Here is a 25272-nt window from a genome sequence, read left to right as displayed (position 1 = left end):
TGTTTGGAAAGGGCTAGGAATCTAACTTCAAGCACATCAGATAAAGGGATGACAATGAGAAAGGGGATGGGAAATACAGGACTGAAGGTGTTGTATCTGAATGCACGCAGTATACGAAATAAGGTAAATGAGCTTGTGGCGCAGATTGAAATTGGCAGGTATGATGTGGTGGGCATTACGGAGAAATGGCTGTAAGGGGATCAGGACTGGGAGCTAAATATCCAAGGATATACATCCTATCGAAAAGATAGGCAGGTTGGCAGAGGGGGTGGGGTTGCTTTGTTAGTAAGAAATGAAATTAAATCGATAGCAAGAAATGATGTAGGGTCAGATGATGTAGAATCTGTGTGGGTAGAGTTGTGGAACCGCAAAGGTAAAAAAACCATAATGAGAGTTATGTACAGGCCTCCGAACAGTAGTCAGGATGTGGGGCACAAGATAAACCAGGAGATAGAAAAGGTGTGTAAGAAAGGCAAGGTTACAGTGATCATGGGGGAATTCAATATGCAGGTAGACTGGGAAAATCAGGTTGGTAGTGGATTCCAAGAAAAGGAATTTGTGGAATGTCTATGAGATGGCTTATTGGAGCAGCTTGTGGTGGAGCCCACTAGGGAACAGGCAATTCTAGATTTAGTGATGTGTAATGAGGCAGATTTGATAAGGGAGCTTAAGGTGAAGGAACCCTTAGGAGGAAGTGACCATAATATGATAGAATTTATCCTGCAATTTGAGAGGAAAAAGCTGGAATCAGATGTAACGGTATTACAGTTGAATAAAGGCAACTACAGAGGCATGAGGGAGGAGCTGGCCAGAATTGATTGGGAGATGAGCCTAGCAGGAAAGACAGTGGAACAGCAATGGCTGGAGTTTCTGGCAGTAATTTTGGAGACACAGCAAAAATTCATCCCTAGGAAGAAGAAGCATACTAAAGGGAGGAGGAGGCAACCATGGCTGACAAGGGAAGTCAGGGAAAGCATAAAAGCTAAAGAGAAAGCATACAATGCAGCGAAGAGCAGTGGGAAACCAGGGGATTGGGAAGCCTACAAAGACCAACAGAGGACAACTAAAAAAGAAATAAGGAGGGAGATGATTAAATATGAGGGTAAACTAGCCAGTAATATAAAAGAAGATTGCAAGAGTTTTTTTAGATATATAAAGGGTAAGAGAGAGGCAAAAGTGGACATTAGGCCGCTGGAAAATGACGCTGGAGAAGTAGAAGTGGGGAACAAAGAAATGGCGGAGGAACTGAATAGGTACTTTGCGTCAGTCTTCACAGTGGAAGACACGAGTGACATCCCCAAAGTTCAAGAGAGTCGGGGCGGAGGTGAGTATGGTGACCATTACCAAGGTGAAGGTGCTAGGAAAACTGAAAGGTCCGAAGGTGGATAAATCACCTGGACCAGATGGATTACATCCCAGTGTTCTGATAGAGATAGCTGAAGAGATAGTGGAGGCGTTAGTGGTGATCTTTCAGGAATCACTGGAGTCAGGGAGGGTCCCAGAGGACTGGAAAATCGCTAATGTAACCCCCCTGTTTAAGAAGGGAGTGAGGCAGCAGACGGGAAATTACAGGCCGATTAGCCTGACGTCGGTCGTTGGTAAGATTTTAGAGTCCATTATTAAGGATGAGATTTCAGAATACTTGGAAGTGCATGGTAAAATAGGGCAAAGTCAGCATGGTTTCATCAAGGGGAGGTCATGCCTGACAAATCTGTTAGAATTCTTTGAGGAGGTAACGAGTAGGTTAGAGAAAGGAGAGCCAATGGATGTTATCTACTTGGACTTCCAGAAGGCCTTTGACAAGGTGCCGCACAGGAGGCTGCTCAGTAAGATAAGAGCCCATGGTGTTAGAGGCAAGGTATTATCATGGATAGAAGATTGGCTGTCTGGCAGGAGGCAGAGAGTGGGGATAAGGGGGTCCTTCTTAGGATGGCGGCCGGTGGCTAGTGGAGTTCCGCAGGGGTCAGTGTTGGGACCACAACTTTCACTTTATACATTAATGATCTAGATGAAGGAACTGAGGGCATCCTGGCTAAGTTTGCAGATGATACAAAGATAGGTGGAGGGACAGGTAGTATTGAGGAGGCGGGGAGGCTGCAGAAGGATTTGGATAGGTTAGGAGAATGGGAAAAGAAGTGGCAGATGGAATACAACGTGGGGAAGTGTGAGGTTTTGTAGGAAGAATAGAGGCATGGACTATTTTCTAAATGGGGAGAGAATTCAGAAATCTGGAGTGCAAAGGGACTTGGGAGTCCTAGTCCAGGATTCTCTTAAGGTTAACTTGCAGGTTGAGTCGGTAGTTAGGAAGGCAAATGCAATGTTGGCATTTATTTCGAGAGGACTAGAATATAAAAGCAGGAACGTGCTGCTGAGGCTTTATAAGGCTCTGGTCAGACCACATTTAGAATATTGTGAGCAATTTTGGGCTCCGTATCTCAGGAAGGATGTTCTGGCCCTGGAGAGGGTCCAGAGGAGGTTCACGAGAACGATCCCAGGAATGAAAGGCTTAACATATGAGGAACGTTTGAGGACTCTGGGTCTATACTGGATGGAGTTTAGAAGGATGAGGGGGGATCTGATTGAAACTTGCAGAATACTGAAAGGCCTGGATAGAGTGGACCTGGGGAAGATGTTTCCATTAGTAGGAGAGACTAGGACCTGAGGGCACAGCCTCAGAGTAAAGGGAAGATCTTTTAGAACAGAGATGAGGAGAAACTTCTTTAGCTAGAGAGTGGTGAATCTATGGAATTCATTGCCACAGAAGGCTGTGGAGGCTAGGTCATTGAGTGTACTTAAGACCGAGATAGATAGGTTCTTGATTGGTAAGGGGATCAAAGGTTACGGGGAGAAGGCGGGAGAATGGGGTTGATAAACTTATCAACCATGATTGAATAGCGGAGCAGACTCGATGGGCTGATTGGCCTAATTTCTGCTCCTATGTCTTATTGTCTTATGCCAATGGCAGGCGGCAGGAAGAGAGATTCCTGGTTAGCTACGTGATGGAACGAAAGTTGGAGCTTTTACCATTACTATCCATAGCTCCAGTCATACAGCATGCACGTGAAAGTGCATGTTGCCACAGCAACTCAGATTCCCAGAGTGAACTGTAACATAAATGGACAGTATAATAGAAGGTTTATTCTTTATCTAATACATGCTATACCTAGCCGGAGAGTGCTTGCTACAAAATTCAGGTCATTAGACATTCGCTTGGGTGCCGCATCTCCAGTCAAATGCATAAGCGGACTTCCCGTCCTGTGTGATCAGTAGAAGATCCTTGCCATCCAGCATCTAGTTACATTAAATTGTGACCAAAGCAGGAAGAACCCGAGCTATCTGTACTGAATTCTATGATCTTGCATGTATCTCGTGCATTTCTCCTATCTTCTGGAAGATGGAATGATGATCACTTCTTTGAGATGAAGCCAGTTGTAAATCAACAGTTGGTTTATTTTACGTGTAGTCTATCAACCATCAATATAATTTCAGTGAATTTTAATTTATTTCTTATCACTTTTTGGAATATGAAAAATAACATAACACCACCACTCAACCCCTGTTGGGCTATTTCACTCACAGTTAGGAAGGGAGTTCTAGGATTTTGACCCAGCAACAGTGAAGGAACAATGATACATTTCCAAGTCAGGATGGTGAGTGTTCCCATCTATCTGCTGCTCTTGTCCTTCTAGATGGTAGTGGTCGTGGGTTTGGAAGGTGCTGTCAAAGGAGCCTTGGTGAATTACTGCAGCGCGTCTTATAGATGGTACACACTGCTGCTACTTTACGTCGGTTGTGGAGAGAGTGAATGTTTGTGGATGTGGTGCCATTCGAGTGGGCTGCTTTATCCTGGATGGTGTCAAGCTTGTTCAGTGTTGTGGGAGCTGCACTCATTCAGACACTCATCCATCACACTCCTTACTTGTGACTTGTAGATGGCAGACAGGCTTTGGGGAGTCAGGAGGTGAGTTACTCTCATAGGATTCCTAGCCTCTGACCTGCTCTTGTAGCCACAGTATTTACATGGCTCGTCCTCCAGTTCAGTTTCTGGTCAATGGTAACCCCCAGGATGTTGATAGTGGGGGATTCAGTGATGATAATGTCATTGAACATCAAGGGCGATGCTTAGATTCTCTCTTGTTGGAGATGGTCATTGCATGGTACTTGTGTGGTTTGAATGTTACTTGTCAGCCCAAGCCTGGATATTGTCCAGGTCTTGCTGCATTTGGACATGGACTGCTTCAGTATCTGAGGACTTGAGTGCTGCTGAACATTGTGCAATCATCAGCGAACATCCCCACTTCTGACCTTATGATGGAAGGATGGTCATTGATGAAGCATCTGAAGATGGTTGGGCCTAGGACACTATCCTGAGAAACTCCTAGTGATGTCTTGGAGCTGAGATGACTGACCTCCAACAACCACAACCATCTTCCTTTGTGCTAGGTATGACTCCAATCAGTGGAGAATTTTCCCCCTGATTCCCATCGACTCCAGTCTTGCTAGGGCTCCTTGATGCCACACTCGGTCAAATGCTGCCTTGATGTCAAGGGCAGTCACTCTCACCTCACCTCGGAAGTTCAGCTCTTTTGTCCATGTTTGAACCAAGGCTGTAATGAGGTCAGGAGCTGAGTGGCCCTGGTGGAACCCAAACTGGGTGTCATTGAGCAGGTTATTGCTAAGCAAGTGCCGCTTGATAGCACTGTTGATGAGCCCTTACATTACTTTACTGATGATGGAGAGTAGACTGGTGGGGCAGTAATTGGCCAGGTTGGATTTGTCTTGCTTTTTGTGTACAGGACACACCTGAGCAATTTTCCACATAGCCGGGTAGATGCCAGTGTTGTTGCTGTACTGGAACAGCTTGGCTAGGAGTGCTGCATGTTCTGGAACACAGGTCTTCAATACTATTGCTGGAATACTGTCAGGACCCATAGCCTTTGCAGTATCCAGTGCCTTCAGCCGTTTCTTGATATCACGTGGAGTGAACCGAATTGGCCGAAGACTGGCATCTGTGATGTTGGGGACCTTTGGAGGAAGCCGAGATGGATCATCCACTCAGCACTTCTGGTTGAAGATTGTAGCAAATGCTTCAGCCTTATCTTTTGCATTGATGTGCTGGGCTCCCCCATCATTGAGGATGGGGATATTTGTGGAGCTTCCTCCTCCAGTGAGTTGTTTAATTGTCCACCGCCATTCATGACTGGATGTGGCAGGACTGCAGAGCTTAGATCTGATCCGTTAGTTGTGGGATCACTCTATCTATCATTTGCAGCTTATGCTGTTTGGCACACAAGTAGTCCTGTTATAGCTTCACCAGGTTGACACCTCATTTTTAGGTCTGCCTGGTGCTGCTCCTGGCATGCCCTCCTGCACCAGGGTTGATCTCCTGGGCTTGATGGTAATGGTAGAGTGGTGGATATGCCGGGCCATGAGGTTACAGATTGTTTTCGAGTACAATTCTGCTGCTGCTGATGGCCCACAGTACCTCATGCATGCCCAGTCTTGAGTTGCTAGATCTGTTTGAAATCTATACCATTTATCACGGTGGTAGTGCCACACAACACAATAAGAGGTTTTCCTCAATGTGAAGGCAGGACTTCATCTCCACAACAACTGTGCGGCGGTCACTCCTACCGATACTGTCATGGACAGATGCATCTGCAGCAGGCAGATTAGCGAGGATGAGGTGAAGTAATTTTTTTCCTCTTGTTGGTTCCCTCACCACCTGCCGCAGACCCAGTCTGGCAGTTATGTCATTTAGCACTCAGCCAACTCCATCAGTAGTGGTGCTACCGAGCCACTCTTGGTAATGGACATTGAAGTCTCCCACACAGAATACGTTCTACGCCTTTGCCACCCTGGGTGATTCCTCCAAGTTGTGTTGAACATGGAGGAGCACTGATTCATCAGCTGAGGGAACGTGGTAATCAGCAGGAGGTTTCCTTGCTCATGTTTGACCTGATGCCATGAGACTTCATGGGTTCCAGAGTCTATGTTGAGGACTCCCAGGGCAACTCCCTCCCGACCTATATACCACTGTGTCTCCACCTGTACAGGTACTGTCCTGCAGGTGGAACAGGACATACTGAGGGATGGTGATAGCTACAACCATCTTTGCATATATTGATAAAACACAAAGACAACCTTGGTCACCGTGACACTGAACTTCTCACTTTCATTTGAAGCTTCAAATCAGTATTGTACATGCTCCTTGCCCTCCTCCCACCACCCAAACTTTGGCATAATTAATTCATTCCGTAAGGTATGATTCCAAGGGGATGACTGTGTCAGGCTGTTGCTTGACTAGTCTGTGAGACAGGTCTCCCAGTTTTGGCACTAGCCCCCAGATGTTAGGAAGGAGGGCTTTGCAGGGTCAACAGGGCTGATTTTGCCTTTGTCGTTTCCGCTGCCTAGGATGAGGCCGGGTGGTCTGTCTGGTTTTGTTCCTTTTTTGATACTTTATAGCAGTTTGATACAACTGAGTGGCTTGTTAGGCCATTTCAGAGGTCATTTAAGAGTCAACCACATTGCTGTGGGTCTGTAGTCACATGTAGGCCAGACCGGATAAGGATGGCAGATTTCCTTCCCTCAAGGACATCCATGATCATGATTCGACATTTAATTCCAGATTTTTATTGAATTCAAATTCCACCATCTGCCGTGGTGGGATTCGCACTCCAGTCCAGAGCATTCCCCTGGGTCTCTGGATTACTAGTCCAGTGACAATACCACTATGCCATCACCTCCTCCCCCCGCCCCCGCCCAATTAATCCAATGTTTCAAATTCAAATATCTCTCGGAGGTATTGGATTCACTTCACAATAATAGTTTTTTTCTAGCAAAGTATTAGAATACAGTGTGACGTCTTAATTATGCCAAAGTTTGGGTGGTGGGAGGAGGGCGAGGAGCATGTACAATACTGATTTGAAGCTTCAAATGAAAGTGAGAAGTTCAGTGTCACGGTGACCAAGGTTGTCTTTGTGTTTTATCAATGTATGCAAAGATGGTTGTTAGAGAGAAAGCAGGAGATTGTAGCTGAGAAAAGGATTTGCCAATCTGGTAATCTAAGTCACTTTCTTAAATCCTGTCCCAGGATTGAAAGAGAAAGTGTTGAGAAGAGCCTCTGAGATTTTAAGCGGTATTCAAGTTTTGGAGAAGCTTGGACTTTGTGCAGAGTTGGGCTGTTGTTGCCTTTTGAGGGGAAATGAATTGACGGACATAAGAGGAAACAGAGGGCTGACATTTTCCATTGTGACTGAAGTCTTGCTGCCGGGTCTGGAGGTGACCCCAGTTTGGCCAGCAACGGACCTGAGAAGCACATTCTTCAAGTCCATCCAAGTGGTGACCAATTAAGTGGCTGCTACTGGGGCTACCATCCTAATTAAAGTCTGTGACCTGCCCCCAAGAGCTGCTGGTCCAATCAGAAGATTGGAAGTTTAGTGATGCCATCACTTACGATTGGGGGAGGGGGGATTATTATGCACAGGTGGTGGCATTGCTTGGAAGGGATGGAGGGGTGCAGCCGTTGCTGCCAGGAGGGACCTTTGTGGCATGGAGTACCCAAAAAGGTACCCCTGGAGTCCACTGCGAAGCTACCAGGTTTCATTGTGCGATCTCCTCATATGACAGTGAGCACTTACGCAGGCAAAATGCTTAAGTGGCTCTGGTGGGTGGCATGTCTGGTACCTTTGCCACTGCTGACAAAATTGGAAGGGCAACAGGAAGATATCGGACACACCACCCCCTCACATCACACACACACACCCCCACCCCAACCAACGTCTTTCCATTATATTTTTGAGAGCCTTCCTGCCTACAAGCCCATTGCGGATGGCCTGGTAAAATTCTAGATGGAGCTTTTTGATGGTAGCTTCAACAGGGATGAGGTTTCAAATCTAAGGAAACAGTGAGACCAAGAAATTGAAGGACCTGGGGTGGAATGATCCAAAATAGTTGGTAACTGCTGGCTGGATTTGTGTGAACTATGACGAAATAGTTTCTTTGAATTAATTATAAGCTGGGTTTTCATTGTCAGGCATGGAAGTGATCAAAATTTAGCAAGTCAGCTGTTTTATTGAGAGGACTGGATGTCATGAGCATTGAGGAAGTACAGTTTGGAAGAGCCTTGAATGTAGAGTGTGTTTACCATAAACGGAGTGAATAGGGTTGATGACAAAAGAAGTTATTGATATGAGGGGAGGAAAGAGCTCCAGGGAACCCTTAAATTAATAGAAAAAAAGAGTCAGAAGATGAAGTGTCAGTTATAGCATGGATAAGGAAAATTGAAAGCTGTTAAATTAAGGCTAACTCCAGATTTTTTTTTTCTAATTTCAAGCACAAAATACTGTCTCTTTTATAGATAAGTTCACCTCGCCTGGATTTTACGCCTTTCCACTGGTGGGTTTGAAGGCAGGGAACTCGTTAAATTCAGCAGAGGGACTGCCTACCACCTATCGACCTGCCTCTCTCCCCCTCTTCCCCAACCCACCCACCCCCTACTGCAGTTATACCAGGGAGGCATTTGTGGCCCTCCTGCCTGTGGACCAATTGAGGCCCTTAAGTGGGGGGGATGCAGACGGTGGGTTGTGGGGAATCTGGAGCCTCGTAAAATTCAGCCGTGTGTGAAGTAATTTGGGATGGTGGGCTAGATAATGAATCCTTTTATTGATTAAGCACAGTTCAGGAGTAATACAAAATTAATATTGTGAACTTCTGATTGCTAAGATTGACTGATACACTAATAAATTTGTATCTTGAGCTGTTCACTAAAAATCAGGTATATTTATTTAAGCAAGTTAGCAAATGCAAAAACTTTTTCTGGATTTCAAAACAGTAAAAAGTTTGCAACCTTTGCAACTCTCAGCAAACAGGCTAATTCATCTTCAGGAACAAATGTAGTTGTCAAGTTGCATGGGTTGGAGGAAAAGGGCTTAATTGGAGCAGGACATGTGGGTGTAATTCAGTCCCCATTTTAAAGTCATGCATTCCACCTTTATAATGATATTTCAGTTTTGTTCCATTGTTTATAATGTAATAGCAAAACATGATTTTGGAAAGAAGGGAATTAGAGTAAGTGGGAGGATAGAATTTTCCAGCTGAGGAGCAAGGAGATTCAAAACTGAGGTGCTGCCATATCACCATTGGCAGGAGCGTCCAATTACATACAGTGTAACGCAGGTTTATGTGGACAATTCCATTCTAACTGGATATAAGGATTTATCATGGGAAAAGCTGACAGCTGTGTAAAATTTTGTCGACAAAGTGCATGCAGACAGTGTTTTATGATTTGCAAACAAGTCATGTGAGATAACGATTGGTACTGTGTGTTCTCTTTGGTAGTGGAAAGTAGGAAAATTTATGAACCATATTGCTGTTCTTTAATGTGCAAAACCACAAGAGAATTGGAAAATAAACGAAATCCACATAAGTAGCAATAAAAACATGAACATACGAATTAGGAGCAGGAATAGGCCATTCAGCCCTTTTGAGCCTACTGCGCCATTCAATGCGATCATGGCTGATTTAATTGTAACCTCAAGTCTGTGCCTGAGTTTTTCGGATGGCTTGGCCCCCACCATCCGAAGAGTCGGCCGGGAACACCTGCCATCTCTGGCTGGTCTATCACCATTGTACTCTTAAATGAACATTGATTGGCAGTGGGCGGAACTTCTGCCCTTCACTCAGGAGGAAGTCCTGCCGGAGAGCTGCCGGCCAGTCAGAATGGCCGGTGGCTCTCCAATCCCCGCAGCAACAGTGCAACAGTGCTGCAGTGGCTGAAAGAGGAACTGCATGAAGCTGCCTGAGATTAAGCCCCAGGAACCGGAGACTCGGATAAGTGTCAGGGGTCCCAGGGCGGGGAGGGTAGAGAAGGCTGGGTGTGATATTTATTGTATTCACTGCCTTTAGCAGCGAGAGAGAGAGAAATTCTCCAGGATTCTTGCTCCTGATTTCTATTCCGTGTCTCTGATAAAAAGTGAACTTGTGTAGTTTTGGGGTAAGGATAAGATTGGACTTTGTTGTGGTACATCCAAAATAGACAACTAATCTACTGGCTCTCGATGAACAGGTTTGTACGTTACGAATGCCCATTTGAACAGGGTTCTGGCTAGCGGCTGGTGCTTGTGGAATCATATTTCAGCCTCAATCATGTCTTTTTATTAGAGGGACAGGGGTGAAAATGGGGGACTGAAGCATGTGTAATCCTTAAATAGAAGGGGCAGCAAAATGCAACCGCTCTGGAAAAGAGTAAAAGTTTGGATGAGCAGAATAAAAATATAACCTACAAAATCATAATGTGATAATCTTGATCCACACGTACATTGTTTGGAATCTAGGATGAGTGTACAGCTAGAGCCTTATAAATAATTTCCTAAAATACGATTCCATTTTTTTAAATTGAAGGTTTCTGTGAGCCGAGTGGATGACCTTAAACTGAGACAGCAAGAAGTGTTGAAACTCTTGTCGGATATTCGTCAGATGAAGGGAAAACATGACCTAGCTGACAACACGATCCTGACTATTAAAAGGTTGTGATGTTTTTAAAATTTGGATATTGTCGAACATAAAGTAGAAATGCTTGTTTTTAAGAAATTGAAGTGAAGGACTCTTTCCCAGCACGAGTGGATTAGTTCTTTTAGCTTGCCCAGAATGCACCTAAATCTGCTTTCAGAGCCATGCTGATAGGTATGCCATGTCGGAAAATCGAATGGGGAGGGGAATAGTACCCCACTGTAACCCTCCGTGTGGAATGGTCCAAGGACACTTGTGTTGCATAAAAATATGCAGCACAGGAACGGTCCCAACCAGTCCATGACGGTTGCGTTTATGCTCCACTCAAACCTCCTCCCATCCTTCCTCAGCTAACACATCACCTCGTGTGCTTATCTAGCCTGCACTTAAATGCATCCATACCATTCACCTAAACAAGTCCCTTTAATAGCGTGTTCAATATGTCCACCATTCTGGGTAAAGGAATTTCTTCTGAATTCATTTGATTTTTTTTTTTTGTTGACTATCTTATATTGCTAACCTCCAATTTTCCTTTTTCCCACATGTAGAAACACACTCTATGCCTCCTCCATTAAAACTGTTCATGCTTTTAAAGACCTCCTTAAGTCACCCCTTTAGCCTTCTCTTTTAAGAGAAGAGACCCAACCTGTTCGTCCTTTCTTATAGTTATGACCCTCTGGCATAATCCTTGTAAATCATATTTGTAGCCTCTCCACTTCCTCTATTGGATAAGGAAGTAAGATATGGCGAGCAGAGTTGTACAAGTATTCCCAAGTGTGGTCAAATTAAAATCCAATACAAGTTTAGCATAATTTCTCTACTTTTCAATTCAGTTCTGTCTCTAGAAATAAACCTTAGTGCTTGATATGCTTTTTCTTTTGCGGCCTTATTAACTTGTGTCACCATTTTTAGTCATTTTGTGTATTTGTACACTCAAATCTCTTTGCTCTACCCCATTTAGCTTCTTATTTTCCAAGTAATATGTGACCTCATTTTTCTTACCAAAATATGATACCTCACATTTATCTGTGTTGAAGTTCATTCGCTGATTATGTACTAATCCTGCAAGTGCATTAATGTCTTGTAATTTGTTGCAGCCCAAGTTTGATGTCATCTGCAAAGTTAGGAATTATGTTTTTAATTCCAAAGTCCAAATTGGTAATGTAAGTTGTGAACAACAGTGGTCCCAGTTCTGATCCTTGTCACCTCACTTTCCGCCACTCTGAATAACCCTTTATCCCATCTCTGCTCTCTGTCTTGCAGCCGGCTAGCAATCCATCCTGCTACTTGTTCCTGGATCAGCATGACCTGACTTTATTCATTAACATATTTTGTAACATCTTTATCAAAGACCTTTTTAGAAATCTAGATAAATTACATCTACTGAGCTACGCTTATCTAGCCTTTCTGTTAGCTTTTTAAAGGATTCAATGAGGTTGGTCAAGCAAGACCTCTTTTGAAACCCATGCTCATTATTCATTGTTATTTTAAAAATTAATTTCGCCCTTTATTCGCCCGTATTTTACGTACCACTATTGTTAAGCTGACTGGTCATGTGACATTTACAGCACAGAAGGAGGTATTTGGCCTGTCCAGCTCATGCCAGCTCTCTGCAAGAGCAATTTAGCTAGCCCCACTCCCTGGCCCTTGCCCACTAGCCCTGAAATGTTTTTGCCTTCAGGTACTTAACCAATTGCCTTTTAAAAGCCACGATTAAATCTGACCCTATCCCCTTTCAGGCAGTGCACTCTAGATTGTAACCACTCGCTTCATACATACAAGAACACTAGAAATAGCAGGAGTAGACCACGTGGCCTGTCAAGCCTGCTGCGCCATTCAGTATGATCATGGCTGATTTTGGGTTTAAACTCCACTTTACTACCCAGTCCCCATATCTCTTGGATCCCTGAGAGATCAAAAATCTGTCTACCTCAATCTTGAATGTATTCAACGATGTAGCATCCACAACCGCCTGGGGTAGAGAATTCTGAAGATTGACAACCCTTTGAGTCAAGTAATTTCTCATGACCTCAGTCCTAAATGATTAGCCCCATATCCTGAGACTGTGCTCCCAGGTTTTAGATTCCCCAACCAGCAGAAACGATCTCTGTATTTACCCTGCAGAATGTTGTATGCTTCAATGAGATCGCCTCTCATTCTTCTAAACTCCTTAAGCCCAATTAACTTAGCCTCTCATCATAGGACAACCCCCTCATCCCAGAGCCCAATCCAGTGAACATTCACTGTATCACCTCCAATGCAAGTTTATCTTTCCTAAAATGTGGAGACCAAAACTGCACACAGTATTCCAGACGTGGTCTCACCAAAACCTTGTACAATTGTAGCAGGACTCTTTTATTCCTGTACTCCAATCCCCTTTTAATAAAGGCCAATATGCCATTTGCTTTCCTCATTGCTTGCTGTACTTGTATACTAAATTCCGGCGTTCCTTGTACGAGCACACAAGTACAAAAAAATTATTTCCTCATGTTGCTGTTGATTCTTTTGCCAATCACTTTAAACCTATATCCTTCTGGTTCTTGACCTTTCTGCTGATGAGAACAGTTTCTCTATCTACTCTGTCTAGAACCTTCTAGTCTAGATCCTTCATGATTTTGAACACCTCTGTCAAATCTCTTCTCAACCTTCTCTTTTCTAAGAAGAATGATCCCAGCTTCTCCAGTCTATTCAAATAACTGAAGCCCCTCATCTGTGGAACCATTCTCTTACATCTTTTATGCCTTCACATCCTTCCTAAAGTTTGGTGCCCAGAGTGGAACACGACTCCAGTTGAGGCCAAACCCATGATTTATAAATGTTCATCATAACTTCCTTGCTTTTGTAAATTCTGCTTATATTTATAAAGCCTAGGATCCTATATGCCTTTTACTCAACCTGCCGTGCTGCCTTCAATGATTTTGTGCATATATGCCCCTAGGTCCCTCTATTCCTGCACCCACTTTAGTATTGTACCCTTTGGTTTATATTGCGCCTCCTTGTTCTTCCTGCCAAAATATGTTACCTCACACTTCTCTGTTAAATTTTATCTGCCACATGTTCACCCATTCCACCAACATGGCTATGGGCGAATTGCCCGTGCCCGCTGGCATTGGGCGTGTCCAATGGTGTGAGTCGACAATATGGTGAGAAGGCCAAAAATTGATTTCACGACGTTATGACCATCTGCTTCGCCCGTTGATGGGGGCCGCGTTCCCTGCCATCGGATGTCGAGAACCTCATTGTAATACATCAGCATATCAATTATAAGGCCAGCCCGCTGGACTGGTTCCCCTCATCACCCCCCCCCCCCCCCCGCTGGATTGTCCACCCACATTGGTGGGAAAACACGCGGGTGTAGAACACATCTTGACAAATGTGACGTGCAGGAGTTGGGACTTACCCGCTAAGGCCTTGCTCACATCACGGACATTGAAGAACAGAAGATGCTGGAGCCCAACACCAATGGCACACTGGAGGAATGTCCATTGCATGCTGGGTGGATCCTCATGGACATGGCTCTGCTGCGAAGCAGCTCACAGAAGTTGGAGAGTCACCATTGATGCTCACAACAGATGATGGTCGAGGGGGTGGGAGAGGAAGGTCTAGGAGTTGGGAGAGAAAGAGACGTTGGGGAAGGGGGGAATGAAGGTGTCGAGGGGGCTGAGATTGGTGGGGGGGAATGAAGCTGCCGGGGGTGGGGTGAGGTTGGTGTGGGGGAATGAAGGTGTCAGGGGTTGAGGTTGGGAAGGGAGGAATGAAGGTGTCGGGGCGGGGTGAGGATGGAAGGGAGCGGAGGAGAGGGTAACGGGGGAGAAGATGGCAACTGGGGAGCTGGGTGTAAGGGAAGGAGTGCAGAGAGGGGAGGGAGTAAGGGTGGAGGAAGGAGTTGGGAGGGGGGAGGGAGTAAAGCTGGAGGAAGGAATCAGAATGGGGGAGGGACTAAACGGAGACGGGGAGTCCGGGGGGGAAGGTGAGAGGACTAAGCGTGTGGGGGGAAGGTGTGCCAGGAGGGCGGAAGGGGTCCAGAAATTCACTAAACTTCCAAGATTTGTCATCTGCAAATTTTAAAAACATGCCCTGTCCGCCCAAATCTTGGTCATTAATATATACCAAGAAAAGCAGCGGTCCCAGTAACCATGTGGAACCTCACTCTACACCTTCCTTTGGTCCAAAAAACATACCACTGCTTTGTATTTCCTAATGCTCAGCTGACTTCATACCCATGTTGTCACTGTTCCTTTTATTCTGTGGGCTTCTATCCAATGATTTTTTGTAAGTCCATATACACCACATCAATTACCTCCTGTTATCTCATGAAAAATTCAATTGAGTTAGTTAGACACGCTTTGCCCTTAACAAATCTCTCTTGGATTAATTAAAGAAATCCACACTTAGCTAAGTGACTGTTAATTTTTAAAGATGATAATCTAGGAAAAAAATTCCTTACAACTGAGGTTAAACTGACAGGCTTTAATTGCTGGGTTTATCTTATACCCTTAATCAAAAAAGGTGTAACGTTTGCAATTCTCCAGTCCTCAGGAACCACCCTTGTACTTGGGGAGGATTTCAAGATATGGAAGATAATGTCCCACTTCCCTTTTTAAATACAGTTATACCGTTAGTTATCCATCAGTCTCCTGGTATTACAGTTGCCTAGGTTTAAGTTCAGAACGTCACTTGAGTGAACTAGCAGTAAGCTGTTAATATTTGTGGAACCTGGGTCAAAGAGGGAAGGGAGAAATTTTTTTTAATGTAACAATATCTATACTTAGCACATTTTTTCCAGACATACAGAACTGGCAGAATCAATTTGAGCGCTGAGCCTGCCGCATTCAGTTATTTGAGTCAAACCTAGCCAATGCATCTCTGCTATCAATAGATCCAAAATAGTAGCCAGGCCTGAAAATGGAACTCTTAGTTCACTTTGTAATTATAAAATAAAAGTTAATTTTTCGTCTATCCCATAAGAGATGACACTGAAGACTTGCATCACTTTTCCTGTGCTTCTGTGTTTGGAATTTTCTTCCTAAACCACCCTGTCTTCCTGCATCTCTTGCCACCTCAAAACCTATCTGTGCCTTCCTTACTCTACTCCCAACCCTTCTCGGGCATCCAGCCTCTGCACTTTTGAAGCAGCTTGGAACCTTTGGCTACCTATAAGGTTTATGTAAATTGTTCATGTTGACATTATTAATCTCATACTCAGACAAGTTCCTCAAGCTAGCAGAAATAGATTAACTTGTCATTCATTGCATTTAGAGGGGGAATTGGTCTGCACTTCAATGCACTGTAATTCATTTATTGTGAAGCACTTTGGAATGTCATGAGGATGTGATCAGGTGTTACTTAAATCCTGTTTCCTCCCTACATGTTTTTATATTCAAACTTTCTAACTTTACATTGTAAGATGTTGTTTGATCTAGACTTGGACCTTTGAGTACTGTATGAGTGAATGATGGCCCTGGGCCATTAATCCATTTAGCCTCAAAATACTTTAAAATTCAATTACGGGATGTGGGTGTCATTGACTAGGCCAACATTTATTGCACATCCCCAATTTCCCTTGGGAAGGTGGTGGTGAGCTCCCTTTATGAATCTCTGCAGTCCCTGTGGTGTAGGTACACCCACAATGCTGTTAATGAGGGAGTTCCAGGATTTTGACCCAGCAACAATGAAGGAACTGCGATATATTTCCAGGAAGTCAGGATGGTGAATGGCTTGGAGGGAAACTTCCACGTGGTGGTGTTCCCATGTATGTGCTGTTTTTGTCCTCCTAGATGGTAGTTGTTGTGGGTTTGGAAGGTGCTGTCAAAGGAGCCTTGGTGATTTCCTGCAGTGCATCTTGTCAATGGTACACACTGATGTCACTGTGTATCAGTGGCGGAGGGAGTGAATGTTTGTGGATGTGGTGCCAATCAAGCGGACTGCTTTGTCCTGGATGATGTCAAGGTCATTGAGTGTTATTGGAGCTGCACTCATCCAGGCAAATGGAGAGTATTCCATCACACTCCTGACTTGTGCCTTGTAGATGGTGGACAGGGGAGTCAGGAGGTGAATTACTCGCCGCAGGATTCCTAGCCTCTGACCTGCCCTTGTGTCAACAATATTAAAATGGCTAGTCCAGTACAGTTTCTGGTCAGTGGGGGATTCAGCGAAGGTAATGCCATTAAATGTCAAGGGGCAATGCTTAGATTCTCTCTTGTTGGAGATGGTCATTGCCTGACACTTCAGCACTATTGCTGGAATATTGCAGTTTCCAATGCCTTCAGCCATTTCTTGATATCATGTGAAGTGAATCGAATTGGCTGAAGACTGGCATCTGTGATACTGAGGCAGAGAGGGTGAGAGTAGCAAGTCAGCAGAGACTGGGGAATAAAAAAGAATAAAGGGAGGCTGCATTTGCTGCCTTTGCATGCGCAGTTGTAAGTGTATCGGCATCTTTATAGGGGGTCATGTGCAGCAGAGCTCATGTGCGGTTATCGCAATCTGGAATTGCAAATATTACAGCGCCAGCAGCATCAAATTAACATCTTTTACTAAAAGGAAGCAGTCTCTTTATAATGTTTGCAATTGTAGTTTCCCCATAGTTTCTGAATCTCCCATTTTAGAGCCTCTTCCCCTTAAACCGAGTCTGTCACCGGGAAGAAGCCGCAGAGCTGCAAACGAAATAGCGGCCATCATCGGGTGGATCAGAAACCTCCCCATCTCATTCCAATCCCTGGAAACTGCAGGGAGGCTGCACCCTGATTGCTCACTTGCTGCAGGGCTCAAACTGGGTGAAGGGCTTCGGGGTCCAAATAAGATCCAACTGGTACTGTCTCCTGCAAATGACGTAATTGGTTTCTGCACATGCACGGACGGGTATTGGTGGCCATCTTGCGTTGGCAGGAGACGGTGATGACGAAATTATTCTCCACCCAGATGAGAGGAAGGCATCTGAAGAAAAAGAAAATCTAAGTTGATGGAAATGCAAACATGAAGTAACATCGTCTAGCCTAAAACTGGATGATTGTTGACTCTTCTGCATGCGTGCTTCACACTGAAATAATTGGCAATCTGGGCATTGCCAGATATTTGATATTTCGGATATCAAGGTGGCAAAATCTTGAAGAAATTAGGAACCTTGAATACAATACTCAACTTTGGCCTACCTTTTGTAGGCGATGAGGATTACTTTTGTCAATTGCTGGCTGATTGTTAAATGAAGTTCTCAATGCAGATTTTTGTCTGTTTTCCACAGAGAAAATGAGGCACTGTGGAAGGAGATATCATCCCTGAAACAGAAGCAACTACAGCAACACAAAGTTATTCGGAAGGTAAGTCATCAAATGTTGTAACCAAATGGAGCTGACCTGTTTCTCTTGAGTCCTGAACTCCCAGGAGCAATTTAAGAAAGAAAGTTCAAGTGTATGAAATGAGTCTACATGTACATGAATGGTGGTTTGATTCATACGTAACAAACTTTGTGTTTTTCATTCTTCACCCTATGGATCATCATTAACTAGAAACTGAAAAGGATGAGCATGTGAATGCTACTAGAGCAGGTTAGAGGCTGGGCATTCTGTAGCAAATGGCTCATTTGATACCCAAAGCACGTCTACCACCTACGAAGTACATGTTAGGAGTGTGATGGAACAATCTTCACTTGCCTGGATAGGTGAAGCTCCAACACTAGCTCAGTACCATCCAGGACAAGCATTCTGGTAGCTTGGCACCCCACCCACTGACTTAAACATTGTGTTATTCCCACCATCAGTGGTGGAATACGGCTGCAGTATTTACTATCCACAGGGTGCACTCGTAACTCCGAGCCTCTTCGGCAGCACCTCCCAAACATGTAACCTTGAAAACCTAAAAAACCAGGGCAGCGAGTGCATGAGAACTCAACCCCCTCCAAGTCACACCTTGTGAACATGGACATTTAGTGCTGTTTCTTCACTGTTCCTGGAAATCCTTAGCTAATGGCATTGTGGGATTATCTTCACCTTGCAAACTGCTTTGGCTCAAGAAGTCCCACCACCATCACTGTCTCAGGTGCAACTAGGGCTGGGAAAGTGCTGGCTTTGCCGGCAACTACTTCTAATAATTAGTTTGTGCTGAGTTTGTCTTGTGTGCTGCAGTAGGCCCCTGGTCTTTGGGCTGGATAAGGGGAGTTGCTTGCTGAACCTGCTGTCCGGTGTCTGTCTCTGTCTTTTCTCCTGGCTGGAAAGTGCACCTGTGTGGAAGTTAGTTTAGCACAGGATTGAGCTTGACTGTGGTACCCACCATGGTCCAAAGGCTTTTCAGTGCTTGCTGTCGAGTCTCACACGTGAAGAATGACCACTTCAATGAGGAACCAGGAGAGGGCCTAACGCCTGTGAAATCATCGCCAGCCCAGTGTGTCACTGTTTTCAGGAAAGGAGAGAGAGAGAGAGAGAACAAAATATAGTAAAGCTTGCAACAAAGGCTGTATAATAAAAACAGATGGGCTCCTTGCAAATGAAGAAGTACAAGAGCGAGAATGTGAATCACTGATTAGGCCTCAGGTAGAGTTTTGTGTCCAGTTATGGATACCACACCTTAGGAAGGTTGTCAGGGCCCATACAGAGAAGATTTACCATAATGGTAACAGATGAGGGACTTATGTGGAGAGATTAGAGAATTTGGGATTGTTATTCTTGGAGCAGTGAAGGCTAAGGGGAGATTTAATGGAGGTGTTCAAAACCGCAAAGGGTTTTGATAGAATAGACTGGGAGAAACTGTTTCCACTGGCAAGAAGGTTGGTGACCAGAGGACACTGATTTTTGAGAATTAACTTAAGTCTATCTAGGGAGAAACAAGAAGGAATCCTTTTATGGAACAAGTTGTTATGATCTGAAATGCTCTGCCTGAAACGGTGGTGGAAACAGATTCAGTAGTAACTTTCAAATTTGCAGGGCTAAGGGAACAAACGGGAGCGGAACTAATAGGACTGCTCTTTTATAGAGCTGGCATGGACACCATGGGTAAAATGGTGCTGTATGATTCTATGATTTGAAATATATTCACCTTCTTCTTTATGTAACCTTATCTGCAGATCCTCCACTTCATTGCCACAATGGTGCAGTCAAACAGTGTGGCTGGAATCAAGAGAAAAATGTGAGTTTTTTTACTTTTGTGCTGGATTTTTGATTTAGGGGTGGGAGCTGTGAATTTTCTTTTAAAAAAATGATCTCTTGAGGGAAGGGGGAAGAACAGGAGTGAATGAGGGATAGTAATCCTTGGCTACTCAGCGATGTGTTGCCTGTGAGCAAATAGCTTTGCCACAAGAGCCATATGGCCAAGCGATTGGAGGGAAGAAGTTCCTGTTCTCTTTTTGTCCTCTTCTTTTCCTGACACCTATTTGTTTTCTTTGCTTCTCAAGAGGCAGATAATCTATTGTTCAAGTGTGGATTCACACTCTCGGCTCCTCTTCTTACTTCCCATTAGCTGCTCTTGCATGAGCCCACATGTTGTGTGATGGCAGATTATTCAACTGTGGATTAACATCATAGTCATGCCTGATCCAACCCCGCACTTAGCTTCCAGTGACCCAATTCACTTATGGATGTATCAGCTGTTGGATCCTTGCTACCTTCCTTACCCAGGGACATGGTGACCAATTGTCATGATACTGCTCCTACCCTGACTGGGATCAGCTAATTTAAATGTACCATGTATTGAACCCAGGACTTTTTTGTTGATCAATTCCAGATAAGGTAATTCGTCTATATATTGAGCCATGCAGAATCTTTGTGTGCTGGTTTTATCAAAAAAACTTGTTTGCAAGGTTACCGTGAGTGGCAGATTGAAGACTTCATGTTAAATCTTCATTTTCTGCAATCTCAAATAGGCACCCACTAAAATGTTGAATATAGTGGCCACAAAATTTGGTTGCGTAACACCCATATTTTTGACACTACAGGTGCTATTTTTGGTCCAAATTGGCATCCCTGCTGCACTTGCACGCTTCTGGTGCGAGTTGCACAGAGCACCATTTTGGGTAGATTGTTAGCGTGGGTACTGGGAGTATTCACTGGAAAAATGCTAAGTAGACAGATCATGATGTCACCATTACCTGATTCTCTAGCAGTGCCATTTTTGACCTCTGTGCTCCAGCTAATGCCCACTTCATGACTTTGCATAGCTGACCATGAGTTCAGGAGGAAGGACCTCCTTTCCCACCAGCACTATTTAAAGGGATCATTAACTATTTCCAGGTTAATTGTTGATTTTCTGCTGGCTGTTTGAGTTAGTTGAAGTGCTGAGAGGCTTGTACTGCAATTTTAAAGTTTGTGAAGTCTACAGGTAAAGGTGTGGCATGTGATCAAGGATTTATTTCTCAAGGGTACTACATGCAGTCATGGATGCTGTAGTTTAAGACCATAAGACATAGGAGCAGAAATTAGGCCATTCGGCCCATTGAGTCTGCTCCGCCATTCAATCATGGCTGATAAGTTTCTCAACCCCATTCTCCCGCCTTCTCCCCGTAACCTTTGATCCCCATACCAATCAAGAACCTATCTATCTCGGTCTTAAATACACTCAATGACCTGGCCTCCACAGCCTTCTGGTCTTCCCTTTACTCTGAGGCTGTGCCCTCGGGTCCTAGTCTCTCCTAATAATGGAAATATCTTCCCCACGTCCACTCTATCCAGGCCTTTCAGTATTCTGTAAGCTTCAATCAGATCCCCCCTCATCCTTCTAAACTCCATCCAGTATAGACCCAGAATCCTCAAACGTTCCTCATATGTTAAGCCTTTCATTCCTGGGATCGTTCTCGTGAATCTCCTCTGGATCCTCTCCAAGGCCAGCACATCCTTCCTGAGATACGGGGCCCAAAATTGCTCACAATATTCTAAATGTGGTCTGAGCAGAGCCTTATAAAGCCTCAGCAGCATGTTCCTGCTTTTATATTCTAGTCCTCTTGAGATAAATGCCAACATTGCATTTGCCTTCCTAACTACCGACTCAACCTGCAAGTTAACCTTAAGAGAATCCTGGACTAGGACTCCCAAGTCCCTTTGCACTCCAGATTTCTGAATTCTCTCCCCATTTAGAAAATAGTCTATGCCTCTATTCTTCCTACCAAAGTGCATGAGCTCACACTTCCCCACGTTGTATTCCATCAGCCACTTCTTTGCCCATTCTCCTAACCTATCCAAATCCTTCTGCAGCCTCCCAGCCTCCTCAATACTACCTGTCCCTCCACCTATCTTTGTATCATCTGCAAACTTAGCCAGGATGCCCTCAGGCCCTTCATCTAGATCATTAATGTATAAAGTGAAAAGTTGTGATCCCAACACTGACCCCTGCGGAACTCCACTAGCCACCGGCCGCCATCCTGAGAAGGACCCCCTTATCCCCACTCTCTGCCTCCTGCCAGACAGCCAATCTTCTATCCATGCTAATACCTTACCTCTAACACCATGGGCTCTTATCTTACTGAGCAGCCTCCTGTGCGGCACCTTGTCAAAGTCCTTCTGGAAGTCCAAGTAGATAACATCCATTGGCTCTCCATTGTCTAACCTACTCGTTACCTCCTCAAAGAATTCTAACAGATTTGTCAGGCATGACCTCCCCTTGATGAAACCATGCTGACTTTGCCCGATTTTACCATGCATTTCCAAGTATTCTGAAATCTCATCCTTAATAAAGGACTCTAAAATCTTACCAATGACCGACGTCAGGCTAATCAGCCTGTAATTTCCCGTCTTTTGCCTCACTCCCTTCTTAAACAGGGGGGTTACATTAGCGATTTTCCAGTCCTCTGGGACCCTCCCTGACTCCAGTGATTCCTGAAAGGTCACCACTAATGCCTCCACTATCTCTTCAGCTATCTCCTTCAGAACTCTGGGGTGTAATCCATCTGGCCCAGGTGATTTATCCACCTTCGGACCTTTCAGTTTTCCTAGCACCTTCACCTTGGTAATGGCCACCATACTCACCTCTGCCCCCCGACTCTCTTGAGCTTTGGGGATGTCACTCGTGTCTTCCACTGTGAAGACTGACGCAAAGTACCTATTCAGTTCCTCCGCCATTTCTTTGTTCCCCACTACTACTTCTCCAGCGTCATTTTCCAGCGGCCCATTGTCCACTTTTGCCTCTCTCTTACCCTTTATATATCTAAAAAAACTCTTGCAGGTTAAATCCCGTCAGTACTGCCCTTCCACTCTTCTTCCTCCCCTCCTGTACAGCTGGGCCACCTGTGGCTTGGTCCTTGCTTCACTCCTCCAAGGATCCATTGCCCTCACCAATATCCAGAATGGAAAACCGGTTAGTTTGCGGGACCTCTGGGGACTCCTGCACTACCTGCCTGTTTCTATTGGACTGCCTGGTGGTCACCCATTCCCTATTTGCCTGCTTGCCCCTAACTTGTGGTGTGACCACCTCTCTGACCATGCTACCCACGTAGTTCTCTGCCTCATGGATGCACCTCAGTGACTCCAGCCGCTGCTCAAAGCTCTGAAATGTGGAGCTCAAGCTTGTGCAGCCGGTGACACTTCCTGCACATGTCTCATGACCCAGACGAGCCAGTGTCCACGATTCCGCACATGCCACAGGACAGGCATTCCACTTGGCTGAGCTGTCCTGCCGTGCCTTAACCTTAAACTTTTAAATCACTTTATTTACTTTAACTTTAGTTACTTTTACTTATGTTAATCTTACTCTTGTACTATTAACTATAAACTGGAGATTAGTAGAAAGTAGAACTTCTTCGCCCTTACTCACAAATCAGCTCCCTCTCCTGTGCCTATAAATTCAAACTTTCCCTGTGCTAGTTTAGAAATTTATGTTTTTCAAAATTACTGGGGTTGAAACACAGTCCCGAACAGCAGCTGCTCAAGAACTGATGACTTTCCTGTGGTGTCACTCTCACCTTTTTTTTTTCCAACTCCACCGAGCAGCTTAGGAAGGCTGCTCCCATGCAGGTCCAACTCTTCTCATTTTGGGCCCCGTATCTCAGGAAGGATGTGCTGGCCCTGGAGAGGGTCCAGAGGAGGTTCACGAGAACGATCCCAGGAATGAAAGGCTTAACATATGAGGAACGTTTGAGGACTCTGGGTCTATACTGGATGGAGTTTAGAAGGATGAGGGGGGATCTGATTGAAACTTACAGAATACTGAAAGGCCTGGATAGAGTGGACGTGGGGAAGATATTTCCATTAGTAGGAGAGAGTAGGACCTGAGGGCACAGCCTCAGAGTAAAGGGAAGACCTTTTAGAACAGAGATGAGGAGAAACTTCTTTAGCCAGAGAGTGGTGAAACTATGGAATTCATTGCCACAGAAGGCTGTGGAGGCCAGGTCATTGAGTGTATTTAAGACCGAGATAGATAGGTTCTTGATTGGTAAGGGGATCAAAGGTTATGGGGAGAAGGCGGGAGAATGGGGTTGAGAAACTTATCAGCCATGATTGAATGGCGGAGCAGACTCGATGAGCCGATTGGCCTAATTTCTGCTCCTATGTCTTATGGTCGCTCGGGGAACAGACAGGCGTTTCTGCGGCCGTCAACATGACTCCAGGATGGTTTGTTGCCTCCCTGGTGCTAGGGTCAAGGATGTCACAGAACGGCTGCAGGACATCCTTGTGGGGGAGAGCAAATAGCCAGAGGCCGTGATCCACATTGGCTCTAACGACATAGGTAGGAAGGGGGATGTGGTCCTGCAATCAGAATTTAGGGAGCTAGGTAGAAAATTAGCAAGCAGGACCTCTAAAGTAGTAATCTCTGGATTACTCACAGTGCCATGTGCCAGTGAGTACAAAAATAGGAAGACAAGATAGACGAATGCGTGGCTAGAAAGATGGTGCAGGAGGGAGGGCTGCATCTGAACCGAGCTGGGACTGAGTTCCTTGTGTTGTGTTTTGCTAGCGCTGTTGTCTAGGGTTTAAAGTAACTCAACAGGGGTGTGGGAACCAGGAGAGAATATTAGAAAGCACTACCAGGGTGCACGAAATACTGGGGGAGGCAGAAAGCACTAAAATAGAGAATAGTAAGTTAATAGATGGAGTCAGAGTAAGGGAGCAAGTAATGAAGGCTAAATCAGGGTACACTGTATGTATGTGGATGCACAGTATAGTTAATAAAATTGGAGAGTTACAGGCACAGATTGCCTTGTGGGATTATGATGTTGTGATGAGAAAGGAGACCTGGCTTAAGGAAGGGCAGATCTGGTTGTTAAATGTTCCTGGTTACAAGGTGTTCAGAATAGATAGGAAAGGGAAAAAAGGAAAGGGTGACGTTTTTGGTTAAGGAGAGTTTTGCAGTACTGGAGAAAGAGGATGTGTCAAGAGGATTCAAGGACAGAATTGATTTGGCCAGTGCTAAGGAATAAGAAGGGTGCAGTTAACATTGCTCGATGTAATATATAGACCATCAGTTAGCGGGAAGGATATGGAGGAACAAATCTTCAAGAAAATTAGGTGTAAACATCATAGAGTAATTATAATGGGGGATTTTAATTACCTGTGTATAGACTGGGGTGGCAGTACTGTAAGGGTCAGTGAAGGACAGGCGTTCCTAGATTGTAATAATAAAAACAAAAAACTACTGCGGATGCTGGAAATCCAAAACAAAAATCGAATTACCTGGAAAAACTCAGCAGGTCTGGCAGCATCGGTGGAGAAGAAAAGAGGCGACGTTTCGGGTCCACACGACCCTTCAACAGAACTGAAGTATAGTTAGGAGAGGGGTGAAATATAAGCTGGTTTAAGGTGGGGGGCGGGGGGAGAGAAATTGAGGGTGGGGTGGTTGTAGGGACAAGCA

The 25272-nt window shown here is 44.8% G+C and overlaps 1 protein-coding gene across 2 annotated transcripts in view; it reads left to right on the top strand.

Annotated features, from left to right (window-relative positions):
- LOC144683882 (heat shock factor protein 1-like) overlaps positions 1-25272 on the top strand; it is a 60169-nt gene that overhangs the window by 17987 nt on the left and 16910 nt on the right. For both annotated transcript variants that reach the window (XM_078547423.1, XM_078547424.1), the window contains exons 4-6: positions 10402-10526; positions 17750-17825; positions 19565-19626. In XM_078547423.1, the coding sequence (XP_078403549.1) occupies positions 10402-10526; positions 17750-17825; positions 19565-19626 (263 nt within the window). The remainder of the gene's footprint in view (positions 1-10401; positions 10527-17749; positions 17826-19564; positions 19627-25272) is intronic.

Source organism: Cetorhinus maximus, chromosome 8 (genome assembly GCF_964194155.1).
Source record: "Cetorhinus maximus chromosome 8, sCetMax3.hap1.1, whole genome shotgun sequence".
In the NCBI taxonomy this organism is placed as follows: domain Eukaryota; kingdom Metazoa; phylum Chordata; class Chondrichthyes; order Lamniformes; family Cetorhinidae; genus Cetorhinus; species Cetorhinus maximus.
This window is presented reverse-complemented; position numbering and strand designations above follow the sequence as displayed.